The 22009-nt window shown below is 45.6% G+C and overlaps 2 protein-coding genes across 2 annotated transcripts in view; both read left to right on the top strand.

Annotated features, from left to right (window-relative positions):
* Positions 1–5999: 5999 nt before the first annotated feature.
* On the top strand, positions 6000–8219 carry LOC138648075 (flagellar attachment zone protein 1-like). The gene has a single exon (XM_069737580.1). The coding sequence runs from the start codon at positions 6000–6002 to the stop codon at positions 8217–8219; it is 2220 nt and encodes a 739-aa protein (XP_069593681.1).
* A 9717-nt stretch (positions 8220–17936) lies between these two features.
* The window catches only part of LOC138647407 (G-protein coupled receptor 22-like), a 165473-nt gene continuing 161400 nt past the window's right edge, over positions 17937–22009 (top strand). The window contains exon 1 of the mRNA XM_069736389.1: positions 17937–18199. The gene's annotated coding sequence lies outside the window, so the exon portion shown is untranslated. The remainder of the gene's footprint in view (positions 18200–22009) is intronic.

The raw sequence follows: 22009 nt of genomic DNA, 5'->3' as shown, positions 1-22009 counted from the left end.
GTGCGGGTGATCCCAGAATGATGATGTGCTGCTGAATTAGGCTTCTTTCACACTAGCGTCGGGCTCAGCCCGTCACTGTGCGTCAGGCCGAGGCTACCGACGCTAGCGTTGTAAGCGCCGCACAACGGGTACAGCGGATGCAGATTTTCATCGTATCCGCTGCCCCATTGTGAGGTGCGGGGAGGTGGGGGAGGAGTTCAGGCCGCGCATGCGCGGTCGGAAAAAGCAGTACGTCGGCAGCAAAAAACGTTACATGTAGCGTTTTTTTGTGCCCACGGTCCGCCAAAGCACGACGCATCCGTCGCACGACGGATGCGTCGTGTGGCAATGCGTCGTCAATACAAGTCTATGGGGAAAAACGCATCCTGCAAGCACTTTTGCAGGATGCGTTTTTTCTGCAAAACGACGCATTGTGACGGATTGCAGTTAACGCTAGTGTGAAAGCAGCCTTAACTGTTTAATTGCTGTCCAGTGCCCAGAAGAGTTGTTTTTTTGGGGGGGTGGGGTGCGGTTTAAGCCTCGGAGCTTTGTGAAAGCAATAAAACTGCACCTATGTGAACACTACCCAATGCCCACATGAGAGCGCGAATCACCGCTACATACTGTGTGTGTGTATATATTATATTATATCTCTTTTACATGCCAAATTCCAAATTCATCACCGCAGTGCAGAGTGTTTCAGCATAAGTGTGTTGATCATGGAGAAAAAACATACCTCTGCTACGGAGCGTAACCTTTAAAAAAGTGGTGTTTGTTGTGCTCCCATCCCCCACAACAAATATACTATTACTACTACTAATAATAACAAATATATCGATATTCTAGGTTTTCAAATGGTCCTGGAGTGTAATAAGCGGCACGCCACTGCTATTATTTGGGGAATCCCTGGTATCGATATTTATGGGGATGCTCACTGGGAACACTATAGTGGGAACTCTTTGGCACCGGGTATAAACCTGGGTATGTTGTAAGTAGGAGTAAAAATTCTCCATCCCTTAGAAAACTAGTAGTAAGTGATTTGTAAGCGTGGCGAGAAACGGTGTCATTCCTGGTGGTTGGATCTTGGATGGTTTTATTTTAATGGTGTATATTCGTCTTTATCGATGATATAACCAGAGATCCAATTCCTACTGTGAGTGCAGTACTCCACTTGGCCACCAGTGGGGGCTAATTTGATGCACTTTTCCTATAGTCCTATAAGTTCTTTATAAGTTTAAGAGTTTTTTTTTTGTAATGTACAATTCACAGTTTTACGTCTTTATTTTATGGCGGAGCATTAGCGCATTGCGTTTATGTTATTAGACCATGCATTTTGCTGTGTATTTAGTAACTGAAGCCTTTTATTGTCTGCCTCCTGATTTATTCAGCCAGCGGCGGTGCAGAAAGCGCTGAGCAGGTCCCTGGGTACAGATGATGCCCCTGGTATGGCGCACAGCCGTCACCTGCCGCTCCCAACATGTCGCTTTGTTTAGTGTCTCATATAGGATGACAACTCTCATCATTCTAATGCAAGAGTAGTAGTCCGTAAACAATGACTCAGAACCCCTGTGTAGCTTTCAGGACCCCCCTGACCACCAGGGAGGTCATTGCATCATCCTAATGGCAACATATGTGACTATACCTGGATCATTAAGGTTTTTGCACCAAAAACGCAGCAAAACCTGATACCTGAATTTTTGCACTTACTCATTGTTTTTTATGGAGGAAAAAAAAATGCTGCAAATACACAGAAAAAAAAATGCCGTAAAAAGCGACGTCGGTCAAGAAAATAAAACCAAGCTGTGTGTATGAGATTTCTGGAATCTCATAGACTTTGCTAGAAATGTAATCCCCGGGGGCCGAGTATTTGGCGCAGCGACACTTGATGAACTTCAGTCCCAGACTTTCTGCATCCACAGAGGTGATAATATATTACATCGCAATAAAAGGGGAGGCATCATCCCTTGTGAAAATGACTTGTTGATATACTATAATACTTTTGCACTCGTCATACTGAATGGACGAGAAGTTAGGACGTTCCCTGGAAGTTACTTTATCATAATTGTATTGAAATTTACATCAGTCTCTTGCAGTACCACTTTCCACCACTGTTTGCTGCAAATATTTCCCATAGATACCTATGCAATAGCGCCCCCAGCATTTTATTTTTTCAAACCTGAGCCAATTTACATTTTTTAAATTCTAATAATCTTGTTACAAAAACTTCACCCTCCAACACCAGGAAAAAAAAAGTAACTTCTAGAGTGTGATCCTGATTTTTGGCATCTTATGAAAATCTTATGGGGCCAAATTTAGTGATCTAAAATTATATATTTTATTATGTATAATTATATGTGGATATTGTTTTCTAACTTAAGTGTTTTAAAGAGATTTTCTAGTTTAGATTATTCCCTTTAATTAGTCCTGCTGGAGAATGTCATTTTCATCTGAACACAACACCTTGGACCTCTGACAACAGTCCGGTTCTTTTCCTCCTTGGCCCAGGTAAGATACTTCTGGCGTTCTCTATTGGTCATGAGTGGCCGACACAAGGAATGTGACACTTGTAGCCCATGTCCTGGAGACGTCTGTGTGTGGTGAAGCAATGACTCCAGCAGCCGTCCGCTCCTTGTGAATCTCCCACATTTCTTAATGGCCTTTTCTTAACAATCCTTTCCAGGCTGCGGTTATCCCGGTTGCTTGTGCACCTTTTTCTACCACACTTTTTCCTTCCACTTTCCATTAATATTCTTGGATACAGCACTCTGTGACCAGCGGCTTCTTCAGCAATGATCTTTTGTGGCTTCCCCTCCTTGTGGAGTGTGTCAGTGACGCCTTCTGGTCATCTGTCAGGTCAGGAGTCTTCCCCATGATTGTTGAGCCACTGAAACAGACTAAGGGACAATCATGGGGAAGACTTTTTGAGGATATTCTAATTTTGTGACAAGCGCCTGTATTTTCCAGTCCCTGCGGCTGTATGATTCGCGGCTGTTAGACAGGGATTGGCTAACAAACAGACAATCCCCCCATGTGTTGCGTCGGTCTAACAGCAGCCATGGGGACTGGAACATATTACTCGAGCCCCCCGCGATACTCGGATAACACATGACCATGCTCGCTCATCACTAATTCCATTACTTATCCTGTGCTGCATTATGCTCCGGAGCTGCGCTCTTCTGGCTTCCTTGTATCTCACACACAGGGGCAGTAACAGCTGCAGAGCAGCTGGAAGTTGATGACAGATTTGGCTCCTGTTAACATTTCTGGGGTGAAGAGCACAATGATGGGGGTTGGAGGTGAAGCAGCTGGGTCCTTCGTGCCGAATTCCGCATCTTCACTAAATACTCCAAATATTAGTGACTCTTCGGAGACGCAGCAATTTAGTGCTGAAGGTATGATGGAGTAACGGTAATCTGTGGTGTCTGGGGGGGCTTAAGTGTTGAAGTTCCCTGCAGCGCCACTACAGGGACAATGAGGTATTACACCGTGACCATTTACATCAATGGGCTCTTTGTGTCACACAGGACAGGACGTGGACACTTACTAACTCTCCCAGGGGCAATGGCAGGAGGAAGGTAGAGTAATAAGAGTTCACCTGCAGTACAGAGTATTTCAGGAGAGGCGTGTGATGGTCTTGTTAGAGGCTCTGCATAAACATAAAGAAAAATAATATAATTGTGTTTTCCTGCAGCCACCACCAGAGGGAGCTCAAGAGCTGACTGCGAACAGATCATGCGTTCAGTGGAATATTAATAGCACCTGAGCTCCCTCCAGTGGTGGCTGCAGGTAGTTAGTGTTTTATTATTTCCTTTTATATCTATGCCGACGATTTGACATTATGGATCAGAAAACTGAAGCCTTAACCAATGTCAAGATATATAAATAAATTAATTGGCACAAATTTTTGCTCCATACTTGTTATTGGAATTTGCAAGACTTGAACGCTTTCATCTCCTGACTTTCCAACGCCTTGAAATTGCAAAGAGATGGAGAAATTGCAGATCTCGCCTTTCAGCTGTTGCAATTTGCTTTCTAGTAACAGCAATGAGAAATGTGAACAGAACGGACCCTATATCAGTGGCCGGCGCAGCATCTCTAGTTCTATTATTTTATCTTGCCTTATTAATACCGTCTTACATTATCATCATAATACCGCCATGGAGTGTTCACATATGGAGATTATATGTCGCCCGTGCAATACTTCCATGTAACGCTCTCGTATAATTGATATTCAGTACTCAAGTAATACCTCCATAGGTATCTTATTAATACCTTCATGCAATATCAAAATAATACCGCCATTCAGTGCCCGCAAAAGACTGACCTTATATTGCCGAAACAATAATTATATTCGATGCCCAAATGAACCTGAAATTCAGTGATTAAATAAAACTGCCCAAAATTGTCCAATAAATACCTTTTATAAAGAATTCAAATAATACCGCCCTATAGTGCCCACTGTCCATATAACACTGAAATACAGTGACATGCAGAAATGTGGGCACCCTGCACGGTCAGTACCCAGTAGCGCCCCCTTTTGCAGGTATCACAGCTTGTAAACGCTTTCTGTAGCCGGACAAGAGTCTTTCAGGTCTTGTCTGAGGGATTTTCCTCCATTCTTCCGTAGAGAATTCTTCCAGTTCTGTGAGATTCCGGGGTTTATTTATATAAATAAATATTTCTATTGTTTATTTATTTTTATTCCTGAAATACCCAGGAAATGTCATCTGTAACTTTAACCCTTTTAGAGATCATTTCATATCCAAGTTGATTAACTGTTCGCGATAACAGTCATTTTGACCAGGGGTGCCCAAACTTATGCATCACACTGTATATTGCCCATGCAATATTTCTAAATGATAAATGCAGACTTTTGGGTCTAATCGGGGGCTCCATTGTCCCATCTGCAGCCAGTTTAACCCCTGGCAGTGCGTGCCCCTGGATAAAGCTGTCGCTGGCCGTCCTCCCGGCCGTGGGACTAATGTCACCTTGATGACTAATTTGATTCGTCCGGCACAATTATCGGAATCTCTGAGCTTTCCTGGAGGAGACGGTGATGTCAGTCTATCGCTGCCCTGATAAATCCGCTGGAAAGTAATTCATTAGTATGAAAAATTAATACAGTATGAAATCGTCCTCCGCCTCCGGCCCACCAGGACTAATTGGATGTATGAGCCGGTGAGGATCCGGCATGTACTCCAGAAGATTTTGGGATCAATACTCCCATGCTTTACACTCCTTCGCTGCTCTATCAGGGCACACTTGTGATCATTGCTCCATCTTTGATCCGCTGTCTGCTACTAACTTCTATCATATCTGTTCCCCATGCTTTACACTGCTGCTCTGCTTTTTCAGGACAGCTAAGCTAGAGTCATATGTGTCCTGATAAAGCAAATCTGCTATGATAAATGTTCCTTTAAAAAAAAGGGAATCACAAATTTGATCTGGATTTAAATTTGTCACAATGTGCTGACATTTCCTATCACTTCTCAGCGTGTACACTAGGGGGCAGTATCATCAAAGTTCAATAGGTCTGCTATATAGGGAAGGGTTAAGATAGTTCAGGATCGCACCAATCACAATCCGTAACGGAGAGCTCGGCTCCTCCCTCTATACCAGTGTCACTGAGCATGCCCACAACTCTCTCCCATAGAAGTCAATAGATCATTTCCTGGCTAAGTTCCTTATGCTTATGTCTGGAACTGCGCTTTTATAGCAAAAAATGTAAGATATTGTCCCAAAAGTCACACAAAAAATAAACCAAAAATTATATAAAAACTCTGAAATCTGATTTTTTTTTTTTTTTTTTTTTTGGGTGATTTGTTGTATCGGTGCAGTAAATGTGGTGGCCTCTAGGCGGTGCAGCGAGCGCCTATTCTCCCTTTAATATGAGACGTTGGCGTTTACTGGAAGAAATGGGAAAAATTGATAAAATAGATGAACCAAATGATTGCTGCTGACGGGGAGATCCATAAACGCTCCTTATTATTCAGTTAGTGCACACATATTATTGCGAGAAGATGCCAAACGCACGCAGGAAGGTGGAGGAAGCGTCCTTACGTGTGGCGGAGGAAGCGGCGTCCTTACGTGTGGAGGAGGAAGCGGCGTCCTTACATGTGGAGGAGGAAGCGTCGTCCTTACATGTAGCGGAGGAAGCGTCCTTACGTGTGGAGGAGGAAGCGTCCTTACGTGTGGAGGAGGAAGCGTCCTTACGTGTGGCGGAGGAAGCGTCCTTACGTGTGGCGGAGGAAGCGTCGTCCTTACGTGTGGCGGAGGAAGCGTCCTTACATGTAGCGGAGGAAGCGTCGTCCTTACATGTGGAGGAGGAAGCGTCCTTACGTGTGGCGGAGGAAGCGTCCTTACGTGTGGCGGAGGAAGCGTCGTCCTTACGTGTGGCGGAGGAAGCGTCCTTACATGTAGCGGAGGAAGCGTCGTCCTTACGTGTGGCGGAGGAAGCGTCCTTACGTGTGGCGGAGGAAGCGTCCTTACGTGTGACGGAGGAAGCGTCCTTACATGTAGCGGAGGAAGTGTCCTTACATGTGGAGGAGGAAGCGTCCTTACGTGTGGCAGAGGAAGCGTCCTTACGTGTGGCGGAGGAAGCGTCCTTACGTGTGGCGGAGGAAGCGTCCTTACATGTAGCGGAGGAAGCATCCTTACGTGTGGCGGAGGAAGCGTCGTCCTTACGTGTGGTGGAGGAAGCGTCCCTACATGTAGTGGAGGAAGCGTCGTCCTTACGTGTGGCGGAGGAAGCGTCCTTACGTTTGGCGGAGGAAGCGTCCTTACATGTAGCGGAGGAAGTGTCCTTACATGTGGAGGAGGAAGCGTCCTTACGTGTGGCAGAGGAAGCGTCCTTACGTGTGGCGGAGGAAGCGTCCTTACCTGTGGCGGAGGAAGCGTCCTTACGTGTGGCGGAGGAAGCGTCGTCCTTACGTGTGGCGGAGGAAGCATCCTTACGTGTGGCGGAGGAAGCGTCGTCCTTACGTGTGGCGGAGGAAGCGTCGTCCTTACGTGTGGCGGAGGAAGCGTCCTTACGTGTGGCGGAGGAAGCGTCCTTACGTGTGGCGGAGGAAGCGTCCTTACGCGTGGCGGAGGAAGCGTCCTTACGTGTGGCGGAGGAAGCGTCCTTACATGTGGCGGAGGAAGCGTCCTTACGTGTGGCGGAGGAAGCGTCGTCCTTACGTGTGGCGGAGGAAGCGTCCTTACGTGTGGCGGAGGAAGCGTCCTTACGTGTGGCGGAGGAAGCGTCCTTACGTGTGGCGGAGGAAGCGTCCTTACGTGTGGCGGAGGAAGCGTCCTTACGTGTGGCGGAGGAAGCGTCGTCCTTACGTGTGGCGGAGGAAGCGTCCTTACGTGTGGCGGAGGAAGCGTCCTTACGTGTGGCGGAGGAAGCGTCCTTACGTGTGGAGGAGGAAGCGTCCTTACGTGTGGCGGAGGAAGCGTCGTCCTTACGTGTGGCGGAGGAAGCGTCCTTACGTGTGGCGGAGGAAGCGTCCTTACGTGTGGCGGAGGAAGCGTCCTTACGTGTGGCGGAGGAAGCGTCCTTACGTGTAGCGGAGGAAGCGTCCTTACGTGTGGCGGAGGAAGCGTCCTTACGTGTGGCGGAGGAAGCGTCGTCCTTACGTGTGGCGGAGGAAGCGTCGTCCTTACGTGTGGAGGAGGAAGCGTCCTTACGTGTGGCGGAGGAAGCGTCCTTACGTGTGGCGGAGGAAGCGTCCTTACGTGTGGCGGAGGAAGCGTCCTTACGTGTGGCGGAGGAAGCGTCCTTACGTGTGGCGGAGGAAGCGTCCTTACGTGTGGCGGAGGAAGCGTCCTTACGTGTGGAGGAGGAAGCGTCCTTACGTGTGGCGGAGGAAGCGTCTTTACGTGTGGCGGAGGAAGCGTCCTTACGTGTGGCGGAGGAAGCGTCCTTACGTGTGGCGGAGGAAGCGTCCTTACGTGTGGCGGAGGAAGCGTCCTTACGTGTGGAGGAGGAAGCGTCCTTACGTGTGGCGGAGCAAGCGTCCTTGCGTGTGGCGGAGGAAGCGTCCTTACGTGTGGCGGAGGAAGCGTCCCTACGTGTGGCGGAGGAAGCGTCCTTACGTGTGGAGGAGGTAGCGTCCTTACGTGTGGAGGAGGTAGCGTACTTACGTGTGGCTGAGGTAGCGTCCTTATGTGTGGCGGAGGAAGCGTCGTTACGTGTGGCGGAGGAAGCATCCTTACATATGGCGGCTTTCTATGTAAAGAATTTTCTGTGGCTGTGACCCTGTTTACACGATGTGGCCAAACACGAGGGGTCTCATCCTCTCCTTTACTCCCCCCTTCCGTCCTGATCCGTCATCTCAGTATCTGCACGTCCTCGTCACTCCGGGGTCAGCATTTCACTCCGGGGTCAGCATTGACGTGAAACTTCTTTACAGCTGTACATTCTAATGGAACTGAGGATTTAAAGTGACGGAAATTTCTAAATAAGAAGCAATCATAGTTCAGAGTGCGAATTTAAAAAAAAAAAGAAAAAAAAAAGGGCAAATTCTCCCCTGTTGGAACTATCTGATCCGTTTTATTTTTGAACCATGGTGCAGAAATCGATTGATTGATGGAGGTTCTGCTTGCAAGAAATCCAGTAACAGCGGCCACTATAGGGGAAATGTAGTATTACATGTAGCCATTCACACATAGAAGCTGAACACTGTTAGCAACTCTCTGGCTTCATTGAAGGGACCATTAAGTGGAGGATTTCCTTATATTATATCCGTATACTCTATTAGTGCAACTCTGTAGTTTAGCCATTAGTTAAGGATAAATCTAATCCTGGGGTATGAAGACAGTGACCTTTCATATTTCTACATTTTTCTAACCATTACTAGGGTTAGACTTGGGGCTTGCGTTGTGTCTTAGTGCTAGGATTAGATTAGAGCTAGGGTTAGATTTAGGGCTGGGGTTAGTCTTGGCACTAGGGATTGGGTTAGGGTTAGTCTTGGCACTAGGGATTGGGTTAGGGTTAGTCATGGCACTAGGGATTGGGTTAAGGTTAGTCTTGGCACTAGGGATTGGGTTAGGGTTAGTCTTGGCACTAGGGATTGGGTTAGGGTTAGTCTTGGCACTAGGGATTGGGTTAAGGTTAGTCTTGGCACTAAGGATTGGGTTAGGGTTAGTCGTGGCACTAGGGATTGGGTTAGGGTTAGTCTTGGCACTAGGGATTGGGTTAGGGTTAGTCTTGGCACTAGGGATTGGGTTAAGGTTAGTCGTGGCACTAGGGATTGGGTTAAGGTTAGTCTTGGCACTAGGGATTGGGTTAAGGTTAGTCTTGGCACTACGGATTGGGTTAGGGTTAGTCGTGGCGCTAGGGATTGGGTTAGTCGTGGCGCTAGGGATTGGGTTAAGGTTAGTCTTGGTACTAGGGATTGGGTTAGGGTTAGTCTTGGCGCTAGCGATTGGGTTAGGGTTAGTCTTGGCACTAGCGATTGGGTTAGGGTTAGTCTTGGCGCTAGCGATTGGGTTAGGGTTAAGGTTCGACTTAGTGATAAGGAAATTACTTTTTTAAATCTATTTTCTACTTTTTCAAAATGTAGCTTTCCATTTTAAACATTTTATTAAAAAGTAGAAAATAAAAGGTCAAAGCGCAAAATATAAATGACCTAATTTATCCTCAAATTACAATCCCTGTACTTGGGGAGGGGGATGAAGGGGTCCAGGTGGCAGCAGGAATGGTGTAAAGCCTGCGGTGCAGGAAAGTAGTTATGGGAAGTCTTTGGTGATTTTTCATGGTTCAGATTGGGCTTCGTAGTTTCTGTGACCACTATGGACCCCTGAGCTGTTGGGGTCGTCTTGTATTTTATGTAACACGTTTTAGGAAAATGGATATTACAACGTTAGAGAAGACGATTTCACCCGTTACTGAGATCTTATAGAAAATATGTGTAGTGAAGGGACGCTCAGGAAGTCTGAAGTGTCGCCCAGCGGTATAATCCGTCCGCCAGGTGGTGGCCCCGCACTGCAGCGCGGCTGTCGGTGATGGTGATTGACGGCTCACGGGGCAACAGAGACGCCACGTCCGGCTCATCGCATCCCCCAGCAACGGGCCGATCAGACAAGTCTTCATTTATCGTCTTGTGTGATTTGTCATTTTGATGCTTCGTCAATAATTATCACAAAACTTCCTTGGCGGCAAATACTAATATCACAGTGCCGACCAGTCGGGTCCACAAGTTACAGGATTTCCATGATCTGGTAAAACTTGTAACACATGGAGCCGTCTCGGCTGTGGTATTATAGACACCAGCCATTGTTACACATCTGTCTCTCTTTTTTCTTTTCTTTTCTTTTCTTCCTTTCTTTCTTTCTTTCTTTCTTTCTCTCTTTCTTTCTTTCTCTCTTTCTCTCTTTCTCTTTTTCTTTCTCTTTTCTTTTTCTTTCTCTTTTTTCTTTCTTTTTCTTTCTCTTTTTCTTTCTCTTTCGCTCTCTCTCTTTTTCCTCTTTTTCTTTCTCTATTTGTCCTTCTCTTTTTCTTTCTCTTTCTCTTTCCCTTTTTCTTTCTCTTTCACTCTTTCTTTCTTTTTCTCTTTTTCTTTCTCTCTTTTTCTTTTTCTATTTCTCCTTCTCTTTTTCTTTCCCTTTTTCTCTCTCATTCGCTCTTGCTCTGCACAGACGTCCCTAGATTGCTCTGTGCATTTGCCTCATCTCTGAGTTTGTCAGTTTTATCCAATTTTGTCTAATTGATGAATGATATAATAAACGTCTTCTGTCTTATCCTAAAAAGAGAATTAATGTGTCCTCTCCTGTTTGTGTTATCCTCTACATAGCTGCTCTTAAAGGGGCAGTACACTATATATAGAGAACAGCCATATTATGGCGAGCTGGTGAAATATTACATAAATGGGTACAGTCAGGTCTCTCCAGTGCCACAGACTGAGAACGGCTTGCCCTGCTGTCCTAGGGTGTAATCGCCGTCTCTTGGAAGGGGCTATCGATTATAGGGGGCACAGAGGCTCGCATTACTATTGTCACCTGGTGAGTAAATGAAACTGTTCGTTGGGGCACTGTGGTTGGATGGCACTGTTATAGTGATACGTGATTGACCCTATTATTGGGGCACTGTGGTTAAATGGCACTGTTGTAGTGATACGTGATTGACCCTATTATTGGGGCACTATTGTTGGATGGCATTGTTGTAGTGATACGTGATTGACCCTATTATTGGGGCACTGTGAGTGGATGGTACTGTTGTAGTGATACGTGATTGACCCTACTATTGGGGCACTGTGGTTGGATGGCACTGTTGTAGTGATACGTGATTGACCCTATTATTGGGGCACTGTGGTTGGATGGTACTGTTGTAGTGATACGTGATTGACCCTACTATTGGGGCACTGTGAGTGGATGGTACTGTTGTAGTGATACGTGATTGACCCTATTATTGGGGCACTGTGGTTGGATGGCACTGTTGTAGTGATACGTGATTGACCCTACTATTGGGGCACTGTGGTTGGATGGCACTGTTGTAGTGATACGTGATTGACCCTACTATTGGGGCACTGTGGTTGGATGGCACTGTTGTAGTGATACATGATTGACCCTACTATTGGGGCACTGTGAGTGGATGGTACTGTTGTAGTGATACGTGATTGACCCTATTATTGGGGCACTGTGAGTGGATGGTACTGTTGTAGTGATACGTGATTGACCCTACTATTGGGGCACTGTGGTTGGATGGCATTGTTGTAGTGATACGTGATTGACCCTATTATTGGGGCACTGTGAGTGGATGGCACTGTTGTAGTGATACGTGATTGACCCTACTATTGGGGCACTATTGTTGGATGGCATTGTTGTAGTGATACGTGATTGACCCTATTATTGGGGCACTGTGAGTGGATGGTACTGTTGTAGTGATACGTGATTGACCCTACTATTGGGGCACTGTGGTTGGATGGCACTGTTGTAGTGATACGTGATTGACCTTATTATTGGGGGACTGTGGTTGGATGGCATTGTTGTAGTGATACGTGATTGACCCTATTATTGGGGCACTGTGGTTGGATGGTACTGTTGTAGTGATACGTGATTGACCCTATTATTGGGGCACTGTGAGTGGATGGCACTGTTGTAGTGATACGTGATTGACCCTATTATTGAGGCACTGTGAGTGGATGGCACTGTTGTAGTGATACGTGATTGACCCTATTATTGGAGCACTGTGAGTGGATGGCACTGTTGTAGTGATACGTGATTGACCCTATTATTGGGGCACTGTGGTTGGATGGTAATGTTGTAGTGATACGTGATTGACCCTATTATTGGGGCACTGTGGTTGGATGGTACTGTTGTAGTGATAAGTGATTGACCCTACTATTGAGGCACTGTGTTTGGACGGCACTGTTGTAGTGATACGTGATTGACCCTATTATGAGGACACAGTGGTTGGATGGCACTGTTGTAGTGATACATGATTGACCCTATTATTGTGGAACTATGGTTGGACGGCACTGTTGTAGTGATACATGATTGACCCTACTATTGTGGAACTATGGTTGGATGGTACTGTTGTAGTGATACATGATTGACCCAATTATTGGGGCACTGTGGTTGGACGGCACTGTTGTAGTGATACATGATTGACCCTATTATTGGGGCACTGTGAGTGGATGGCACTGTTGTAGTGATACGTGATTGACCCTACTATTGTGGAACTATGGTTGGATGGTACTGTTGTAGTGATACATGATTGACCCTATTATTGGGGCACTGTGGTTGGATGGTACTGTTGTAGTGATACATGATTGATCCTACTATTGGGGCACTGTGGTTGGATGGTACTGTTGTAGTGATACATGATTGATCCTACTATCGGGGCACTGTGGTTGGATGGTACTGTTGTAGTGATACATGATTGACCCTATTATTGGGGCACTGTGGTTGGATGGCACTGTTGTAGTGATACATGATTGACCCTATTATTGGGGGACTGTGGTTGGATGGTACTGTTGTAGTGATACATGATTGATCCTACTATTGGGGCACTGTGGTTGGATGGTACTGTTGTAGTGATACATGATTGACCCTATTATTGGGGGACTGTGGTTGGATGGTACTGTTGTAGTGATATGTGATTTACCCTATTATTGGGGGACTGTGGTTGGATGGTACTGTTGTAGTGATACATGATTGACCCTATTATTGGGGGACTGTGGTTGGATGGTACTGTTGTAGTGATACATGATTGATCCTACTATTGGGGCACTGTGGTTGGATGGCACTGTTGTAGTGATACATGATTGACCCTATTATTGTGGAACTATGGTTGGACGGCACTGTTGTAGTGATATATGATTGACCCTACTATTGTGGAACTATGGTTGGATGGTACTGTTGTAGTGATACATGATTGACCCTATTATTGGGGCACTGTGGTTGGATGGTACTGTTGTAGTGATACATGATTGATCCTACTATTGGGGCACTGTGGTTGGATGGTACTGTTGTAGTGATACATGATTGACCCTATTATTGGGGCACTGTGGTTGGATGGTACTGTTGTAGTGATACATGATTGATCCTACTATTGGGGCACTGTGGTTGGATGGTACTGTTGTAGTGATACATGATTGACCCTATTATTGGGGCACTGTGGTTGGATGGCACTGTTGTAGTGATACATGATTGACCCTATTATTGGGGGACTGTGGTTGGATGGTACTGTTGTAGTGATACGTGATTGCCCTATTATTGGGGCACTGTGGTTGGATGGCATTGTTGTAGTGATACGTGATTTACCCTATTATTGGGGGACTGTGGTTGGATGGCATTGTTGTAGTGATACGTGATTTACCCTATTATTGGGGGACTGTGGTTGGATGGCACTGTTGTAGTGATACATGATTGACCCTATTATTGGGGGACTGTGGTTGGATGGCATTGTTGTAGTGATACGTGATTGCCCTATTATTGGGGCACTGTGGTTGGTTGGCACTGTTGTAGTGATACATGATTGACCCTATTATTGGGGGACTGTGGTTGGATGGCATTGTTGTAGTGATACGTGATTGACCCTATTATTGGGGCACTGTGGTTGGATGGTACTGTTGTAGTGATACGTGATTTACCCTATTATTGGGGGACTGTGGTTGGATGGTACTGTTGTAGTGATACATGATTGACCCTATTATTGGGGCACTGTGGTTGGATGGCATTGTTGTAGTGATACGTGATTTACCCTATTATTGGGGGACTGTGGTTGGATGGTACTGTTGTAGTGATACGTGATTGACCCTATTATTGGGGTCCTGTGGTTGGATGGTACTGTTGTAGTGATACGTGATTGACCCTATTATTGGGGTCCTGTGGTTGGATGGTACTGTTGTAGTGATACGTGATTTACCCTATTATTGGGGGACTGTGGTTGGATGGCACTGTTGTAGTGATACGTGATTGACCCTACTATTGGGGCACTGTGGTTGGATGGTACTGTTGTAGTGATACGTGATTGACCCTATTATTGGGGTCCTGTGGTTGGATGGTACTGTTGTAGTGATACGTGATTGACCCTATTATTGGGGTCCTGTGGTTGGATGGTACTGTTGTAGTGATACGTGATTTACCCTATTATTGGGGGACTGTGGTTGGATGGCATTGTTGTAGTGATACGTGATTTACCCTATTATTGGGGGACTGTGGTTGGATGGCATTGTTGTAGTGATACGTGATTTACCCTATTATTGGGGGACTGTGGTTGGATGGCACTGTTGTAGTGATACGTGATTGACCCTACTATTGGGGCACTGTGGTTGGATGGTACTGTTGTAGTGATACGTGATTGACCCTACTATTGGGGCACTGTGGTTGGATGGTACTGTTGTAGTGATACGTGATTGACCTTATTATGAGGACACAGTGGTTGGATGATCCTGTTATAAGGACACTCTGCTGTCACTATTAAGGGGCCACTACATGTTCGATGGTACTGTTACCCTATAAGTAATCAAAGCTGGGGCTGTTACAGGGGCACTATAACTGATGCTGTCCTTAGAGATCTGTAGACGGATGGCAATGTTTTTGGGACCCTCCGCTGACATAATTATGAGGGCACTGTAGCTGGCACTGTGGGCTCTGCACCTGTGACCAAGCTGACTGAATTATAGCAGAGCTTAGATGAAAGAGTAATAATTTATTTATGAGACGCAGGCAGTTTCCGGTTACTAATAACCGCGTGGAGGGGATTATTGCGCTTCATACCCCCAAAAGCCACATAGAATAACACAGATCTATGGAAATAATAAGAAAATGCAATACCAAACATGACTACAGGGGGCGCCACAAGATGAGCGAATATTGTGAAGTGAAATTTGTACATTTTGCTTATCAGATGTGAACAGAGCAGAGAAAGCGCCGTAGGTGCGAGTGTGACCCAGTGTGTCCTGTATACGCCGGGCACCCGTCTGTTTCTGTCTCTTTTACCGGTGATGCAATGATATATTGTCCTAATAATGCATGTAAAACGCCGCCATCTATAGCTCTATCAAATCTAGGGAAAAAATGGCTGCAGTCATGCTTACACCATTAAAGTGAAAAAAAATTTTTTTCATTCACTTTTTGCCTATGTGTATATATGTAGATTGTGTGTGCAGTATTCTTTCAAATATTTGTTTGGATATGTTTTTGGCTTGTGTATATATCTGTATAGAATGTAACTGTGTAATTGGAGGTGTATGTAACTACATGTGCATATATAGGTGTGTAAGTGGGTGTATAAAGTGACATGTAAAAGTTTGGGCACCCCTGGTCAAAATGACTGTTGTTGTGAACAGTTAAGCAAGTTGATGAAATGATCTCTGAAAGGGCTAAAAAATGTTTTTCATTCTGTAAATTTTAAAAATTACAAAGAGGAAAATTGGCCGATTCAAAACTTTGTGCACCCTGGACGGTCAGTACCCAGTAGCACCGCCTTTTGCAAGTATTACAGCTTGTAAATACTTTTTGCAGCCAAACAAGAGTCTTTCAATTCTTGTTGGATGGATTTTCATCCATTGTTCCTTGGAGAATTTTTCCAGTTCTGTGAGATTCCTGGGGCGTCTTCCATCCTCTTCTATTTTGAGGTCTAGACACAGATTTTCAATGATGTTCTGATCAGGGGACTGTGATGGATATACACTGCTCAAAAATATAAAGGGAACACTTAAACAACATAATATAATTCCAAGTAAATCAAACTACTGTGAAATCAAACTGTCCACCTAGGAAGCAACAGGGATTGACAATCAATTTCACATGCTGTTGTGCACATGGAATAGACAACAGATGGAAATGATTGCCAATTATCAAGACACTCAATAAAGGAGCGGTTCTGCAGGTGGGGACCACAGACCACATCTCAGTACCAATGCTTTCTGGTTGATGTTTTGGTCACTTTTGAATGTTGGTTGTGCTTTCACACTCATGGTAGCATGAGACGGACTCTACAACCCACACAAGTGGCTCAGGTAGTGCAGCTCATCCAGGATGGCACATCAATGGGAGCTGTGGCAAGAAGGTTTGCTGTGTCTGTCAGCGTAGTGTCCAGAGGCTGGAGGCATTACCAAGAGACAGGCCAGTACACCAGGAGACGTGGAGGGGGCCGTCGGAGGCCAGCAACCCAGCAGCAGGATCGCTACCTCAGCTTTTGTGCACGGAGGAACAGAAGGAGCACTGCCAGAGCCCTGCAAAATGTGCATGTGTCTGCACAAACGGTTAGAAACCGACTCCATGAGGATGGTCTGAGTGCCCGATGTCCACAGATGGGGGTTGTGCTCGCAGCCCAACACTGTGCAGAACGCTTGCCATTTGCCACAGAACACCGGGATTGGCAAATTCACCACTGGCGCCCTGTGCTCTTCACAGATGAAAGCAGGTTCACACTGAGCACATGTGACAGACGTGACAGAGTCTGGAGATGCCGTGGAGAGCGATCTGCTGCCTGCAACATCCTTCAGCATGACCGGTTTGGCAGTGGGTCAGTAATGGTGTGGGGTGGCATTTCTTTGGAGGGCCGCACAGCCCTCCTTGTGCTCGCCAGAGGTACCCTGACTGCTATTAGGTACCGAGATGAGATCCTCAGACCGCTTGTGAGACCATATGCTGGTGCGGTTGGCCCTGGGTTCCTCCTAATGCAGGACAATGCCAGACCTCATGTGGCTGGAGTGTCAGCAGTTCCTGCAAGATGAAGACGTTGAAGCTATGGACTGGCCCGCCCGTTCCCCAGACCTGAATCTGATTGAACACATCTGGGACATCATGTCTCGCTCCATCCACCAACGTTACATTGCACCACAGACTGTCCAGGAGTTGGCGGATGCTTTACTCCAGGTCTGGGAGGAGATCCCTCAGGAGACCAACTGCCACCTCATCAGGAGCATGCCCAGGCGTTGTAGGGAGATCATACAGGCACGTGGAAGCCACACACACTATTGAGCATCATTTTGACTTTTTTTAAGGACATTACATTCTACTTTAATTTTGTGCGTGACTCCAAATCCAGGCCTCCATTGGTTAATAAATTTGATTTCCATTGATGATTTTTGTGTGATTTTGTTGTCAGGACATTCAACATTGTAGAGAACAAACTATTCAATGAGAATATTTCATTCATTCAGACCTAGGATGTGTTATTTGAGCGTTCCCTTTATTTTTTTGAGCAGTGTATATGTATGTGTGTATGGATATATAGTGTGTATGGATGGATGAGTGTGTATATGTATGTACAGATCGATGTGTGTATATGTACGGATGTGTGTATATGTATGAATGGATGTGTGTGTATGGATGTGTATATATATATATATATATGGATATGGATGTGTGTGTGTTTTCGAGCATGCATGTGAGTTAGTTTGTGGAGGGGCTGATGCAGTGTAGTAAGTGGAGGGAGTTGAGAGAATAGATGAGAGGAATATGGAGAGAGGGAGGGCTGTAGTGGGAAGAACAGAGGAAGGAGAGAAGGAGGGATAGGAGGGATAGGAGGGATTGCAGCGCTGCAGCGCACACACAGGACACACACACCTGCAGCACATCCCCGGCCCGGGAGCAGCAGGAGCAGAGGGTCTCAGCACCAGTCACACCTGTCACCACAGCTTGGGGTGAAGGAGGAGACCCCTGCATCATGGCACTAAAGCCCCCACTACTATAGACACCTGACATCCCTGGGGAACGGCTTGGCCCCCAAACTTCACCCCCAGCTGCCCACCAGGCCAACAGCAGGGTCTGCACCTCCAAGGTAAGTGTCTGATGTCCTACCTGACCCCCCACCTCCTACTGGGAGAGATGCAGCAGAGCTGAGTTGGTCATTGGCCACCACTTATGATCATATCACGAGTCACGACACATTTTTGATTTACATAGGACTGCAGGTAAATCACCTGCCTTATCTGGACTCCCAAACTTATCAGGGGGCACAAACCACGCACCCAAAGGGTTAAATGACAAATTCAGCTCCACAGCTCAGCTTAATGTGGTTCTTGTTTCCTTCCCTGGAGCATTAACCCCCTAAGTGCCGGGTGGCTGATCTGATGCAATGACAGTTTGCACCTTGTGAGGCTGCCTCTGCAGGGGTCGGCAGTGCCTGTAGCCCCTGGCTGTCAGTGTGCCCCCTGCAGTGACTGCTGGGGGGCAGTGGGTTCAGTCTGTGCTGCTTGTATACTGGTGAGTGCAGGAGATTTGGCTGCAGAAGGACACTGGGATTACTGGTTATTGATGGGAGAGGTGAGAGGGGGCAGAAGTGGCCATCTGCATGGATGCAATCACCTGGGCAGAAGCTGTGCCCACAGAATACAGAGGCTGGAAATAGGGACCACCAAAATCCGACTGTAAGCCCCCCATGTCATCTGAGGGGGCAGCATGGGCAGAGCATGGTGAGGATGCAGACAGGATTGATGAGAATGGTGCAGGATATTCCAGGGATTAATCCGCCGCAGGAATGTTCTCCAGTGTCATCTGCAAAAGGTGGAAGAGAGGAGACAGAAAAGGAGAAAGCGGCTCCCCCAGAGGGGGATTGTCAGAATCTATCTATTATCGATCTATTATCTATCTATAATCTATCTATTATCGATCTATTATCTATCTATCATCTATTATCTATCTATAATCTATAATCAATCTATCTATTATTTATCTATAATCTATCTAATATCTATTTATCTATCATCTATCTATTATCGATCTATCTATCTATCTATCTATCTATCTATCTATAATCTATCTATTATCTATCTATTATCTATCTATAATCTATCCATCTTCTATTATTTATCTATAATCTATCTATAATCTATCTATTATCTATCTATCATCTATCATCTATTGTCTATCTATTATCTATATATTATCTATGTTTCTGTGTATCTATCTGTCTTATCTATGCATCTATTATCTATGTATCCGTGTGTCTGTCTATCTATCTGTCTATCTATCTGTCTATCTATCTGTCTATCTATCTGTCTATCTATCTATTATTTATCTATCTATCATCCATCTACTTGACAAAAGCTCACACTTTGAGCCATAACATTGTGCACCTTCTGGCATGGAATAAATGTTTGTTTTTTTACTATGTTTTTAATTAAACTTTTTCTTTCTCCTATACATGTATCAATTCATCCGTCCTTCTATCTGTCCACGTCTCTACTTGCTAAAGGTCTCACTTTGAGTCAAAACATTGTGCCCCTTTGGCATAGAATAAATGTTTTTCACTTTTTCCTTTACTCCTGTACCTTTGTATCCATATCTATTCCTTCTCTATCTCTCCATCTTCTATCAGTTCTATTATCTGCATCTCCCGCTTCTTTTTTTGTGTTTTGCATCTTTCTTTCTTTCGTTTTCTCACATTTCTTCGCTGATGGTTTGAGTGTCAGCTCTTTAGCCGAGGATGTCTCCATCACTGTAGCCAGGGAATATGGCGCCATGTAGTAAAGCTTGTGCGCGCCTGTTCTTGGCGGTCAGTGAGTGGCTAATGACGTAGACTGGCGGCCTCGCTCCGGCCTGCGACGCTTCACAAACGTGGAGATCCGGAGAAAGCGCATCGTAAATGGCAATTGCATCTGAAATGTGGCGTGTCCTGAGCGGCATGGTAGACTGGCACAGGCACATGCCACTGTATGTGGTAACGCCATTCCCTGTGGATGTCGGCGCATGCTAGGAGTAGTAGTTACACAAGAGCACAGGATTGGCCTCTCCTTGTGGCAATCTTAAAGGGGTTCTCTCTTAATCATTAAGGCCTCCCCAAAATAAGCCAATCACAGCTGAAGTCTGCACGAGAACCTAGAAACTAGCGTTTACTCTTCCTGCAGCGCCTCCGCAGGGGAAACAAGGTATTACATGATACAAATTGAATTCCCGGTCCTGGGTCCTCCAGAAAGAGACGTTCACAGGGAATCCCTGATCAATAATGTCCTGGTAAGGAGAAGAACCAGGATGAGGATTACCTCTCACCAGCAGGATATGGGGGGGAAGGTGTAGACGAGAGATATTGGTGTATGAGGGTCTCGGAGAGCATGAAGTTGTCCTTGAGTTATTCTCTTCTGTGTTGTTTTGCAGTATTACATTTATCTCCCATCTTTCTGCTACACTTGTGTCAGTCTTTACTGAACTTCTGGCTTTATATTCATGAACCTCGAGCGGTGCAATGTATGCTGCTCATAGAAACCATTGTATATTTCCACTATTCTGTTTGTAGACGCCGGTCCCTTGGGTGGATGAGCGTTTTCTGATTTTTGCACCTCCGGTGCAGAGTGTTGTGAAAATCTCACGATGTTTAATGTAAATGGTGACGTGTTTGAGAAACAAAGATCCTGAGAAGTCGTCATAAATTATCAGGGCGATGACTGTCCTGACACCAGCACTCTGCTGTTACAATATGGCGGTGTTCCAACAGTGTAACGAAGCTCTCCTGCCGAACTATGTGTCTCCACGGTAACAGACTTCAAACAAACCCTGAATGTAGTCAGATCTTGCATCTGCACGTTACTTCCTCCCATCCTCCTCCACTCCAACTGTATTGTCTCCGGGGGATCTAAAACAAAAGGTAGAGAGAAGTTATGGATTCTAGTCTGTAACCAAGTCAACACATAAATTTGCATTGGAGCTGCAGACACAAAATGGTAGCCCCCCCTTTAATTTTTTTCCATAGTTGCAATTAGTGTACACCCCCTCTATAATCTCAGCGTCATGGCGCGTCATCCATTATGACATCACGTCACCTTCTCTGCATTAACAACATATCTGCAAAGGGGCGGGGTTTAAGTAAACTCCTCCCAAAAGTGGGTATTTTGGGGACGTTCCGCTGTCATTGAAGCTTTAAAAGGGGTGGAAAATTAATGCCCTAAATTTCCAATCCCAGCAACTCAAAACCACAAACCCGCTAGCTGCAACATGACATGCGCCGTTCCTGTAATGACCCCTCTTGGTGCCGCCCCATGACCCGCTGTAACCCAGCGATTAATATTACCTTCCCCTTTCATCTAATTGCCTCTTCAGTTTTAATTGGATGCCGGCCCTTTAATGTTCATTTCTGCTTTCAAGCCTTTCCTGTGCTCAGGAGAAGCGATGAACATCTGCAAGCGGCAAAAGTCAGCTGCTGGCGGCTCATCAGGAGCGTTGTGCAGCCGAACACCGTGACGTCGCAGCAGCCAATAACACTCGCTATTCAAACGGTTCAACCATGTAACAGCGTTATCTCATCCGCATAAACGGGAAGGTGCGCACTACTGAGGGCTGGTGATTCTGTTATATTCCTGTATATAGGGGCAGTATTATAGTAGTTGTATTCCTGTATATAGGAGCAGTATTATAATAGTTGTATTCTTGTACATAGGAGCAGTATTATAATAGTTGTATTCTTGTACATAGGAGCAGTATTATAGTAGTTATATTCTTGTACATAGGAGCAGTATTATAGTAGTTATATTCTTGTACATAGGGGGCAGTATTATAGTAGTTATATTCTTGTACATAGGATCAGTATTATAGTAGTTATATTCTTGTACATAGGAGCAGTATTATAGTTGTTATATTCTTGTACATAGGGGGCAGG

This window comes from Ranitomeya imitator, chromosome 8, assembly GCF_032444005.1.
Source record: "Ranitomeya imitator isolate aRanImi1 chromosome 8, aRanImi1.pri, whole genome shotgun sequence".
In the NCBI taxonomy this organism is placed as follows: Eukaryota; Metazoa; Chordata; class Amphibia; order Anura; family Dendrobatidae; genus Ranitomeya; species Ranitomeya imitator.
This window is presented reverse-complemented; position numbering and strand designations above follow the sequence as displayed.

Coding starts and splice junctions, on each gene's coding strand:
- LOC138648075 (XM_069737580.1), top strand. CDS start 6,000: ATGCCAAACGCACGCAGGAAGGTGGAGGAAGCGTCCTTACGTGTGGCG.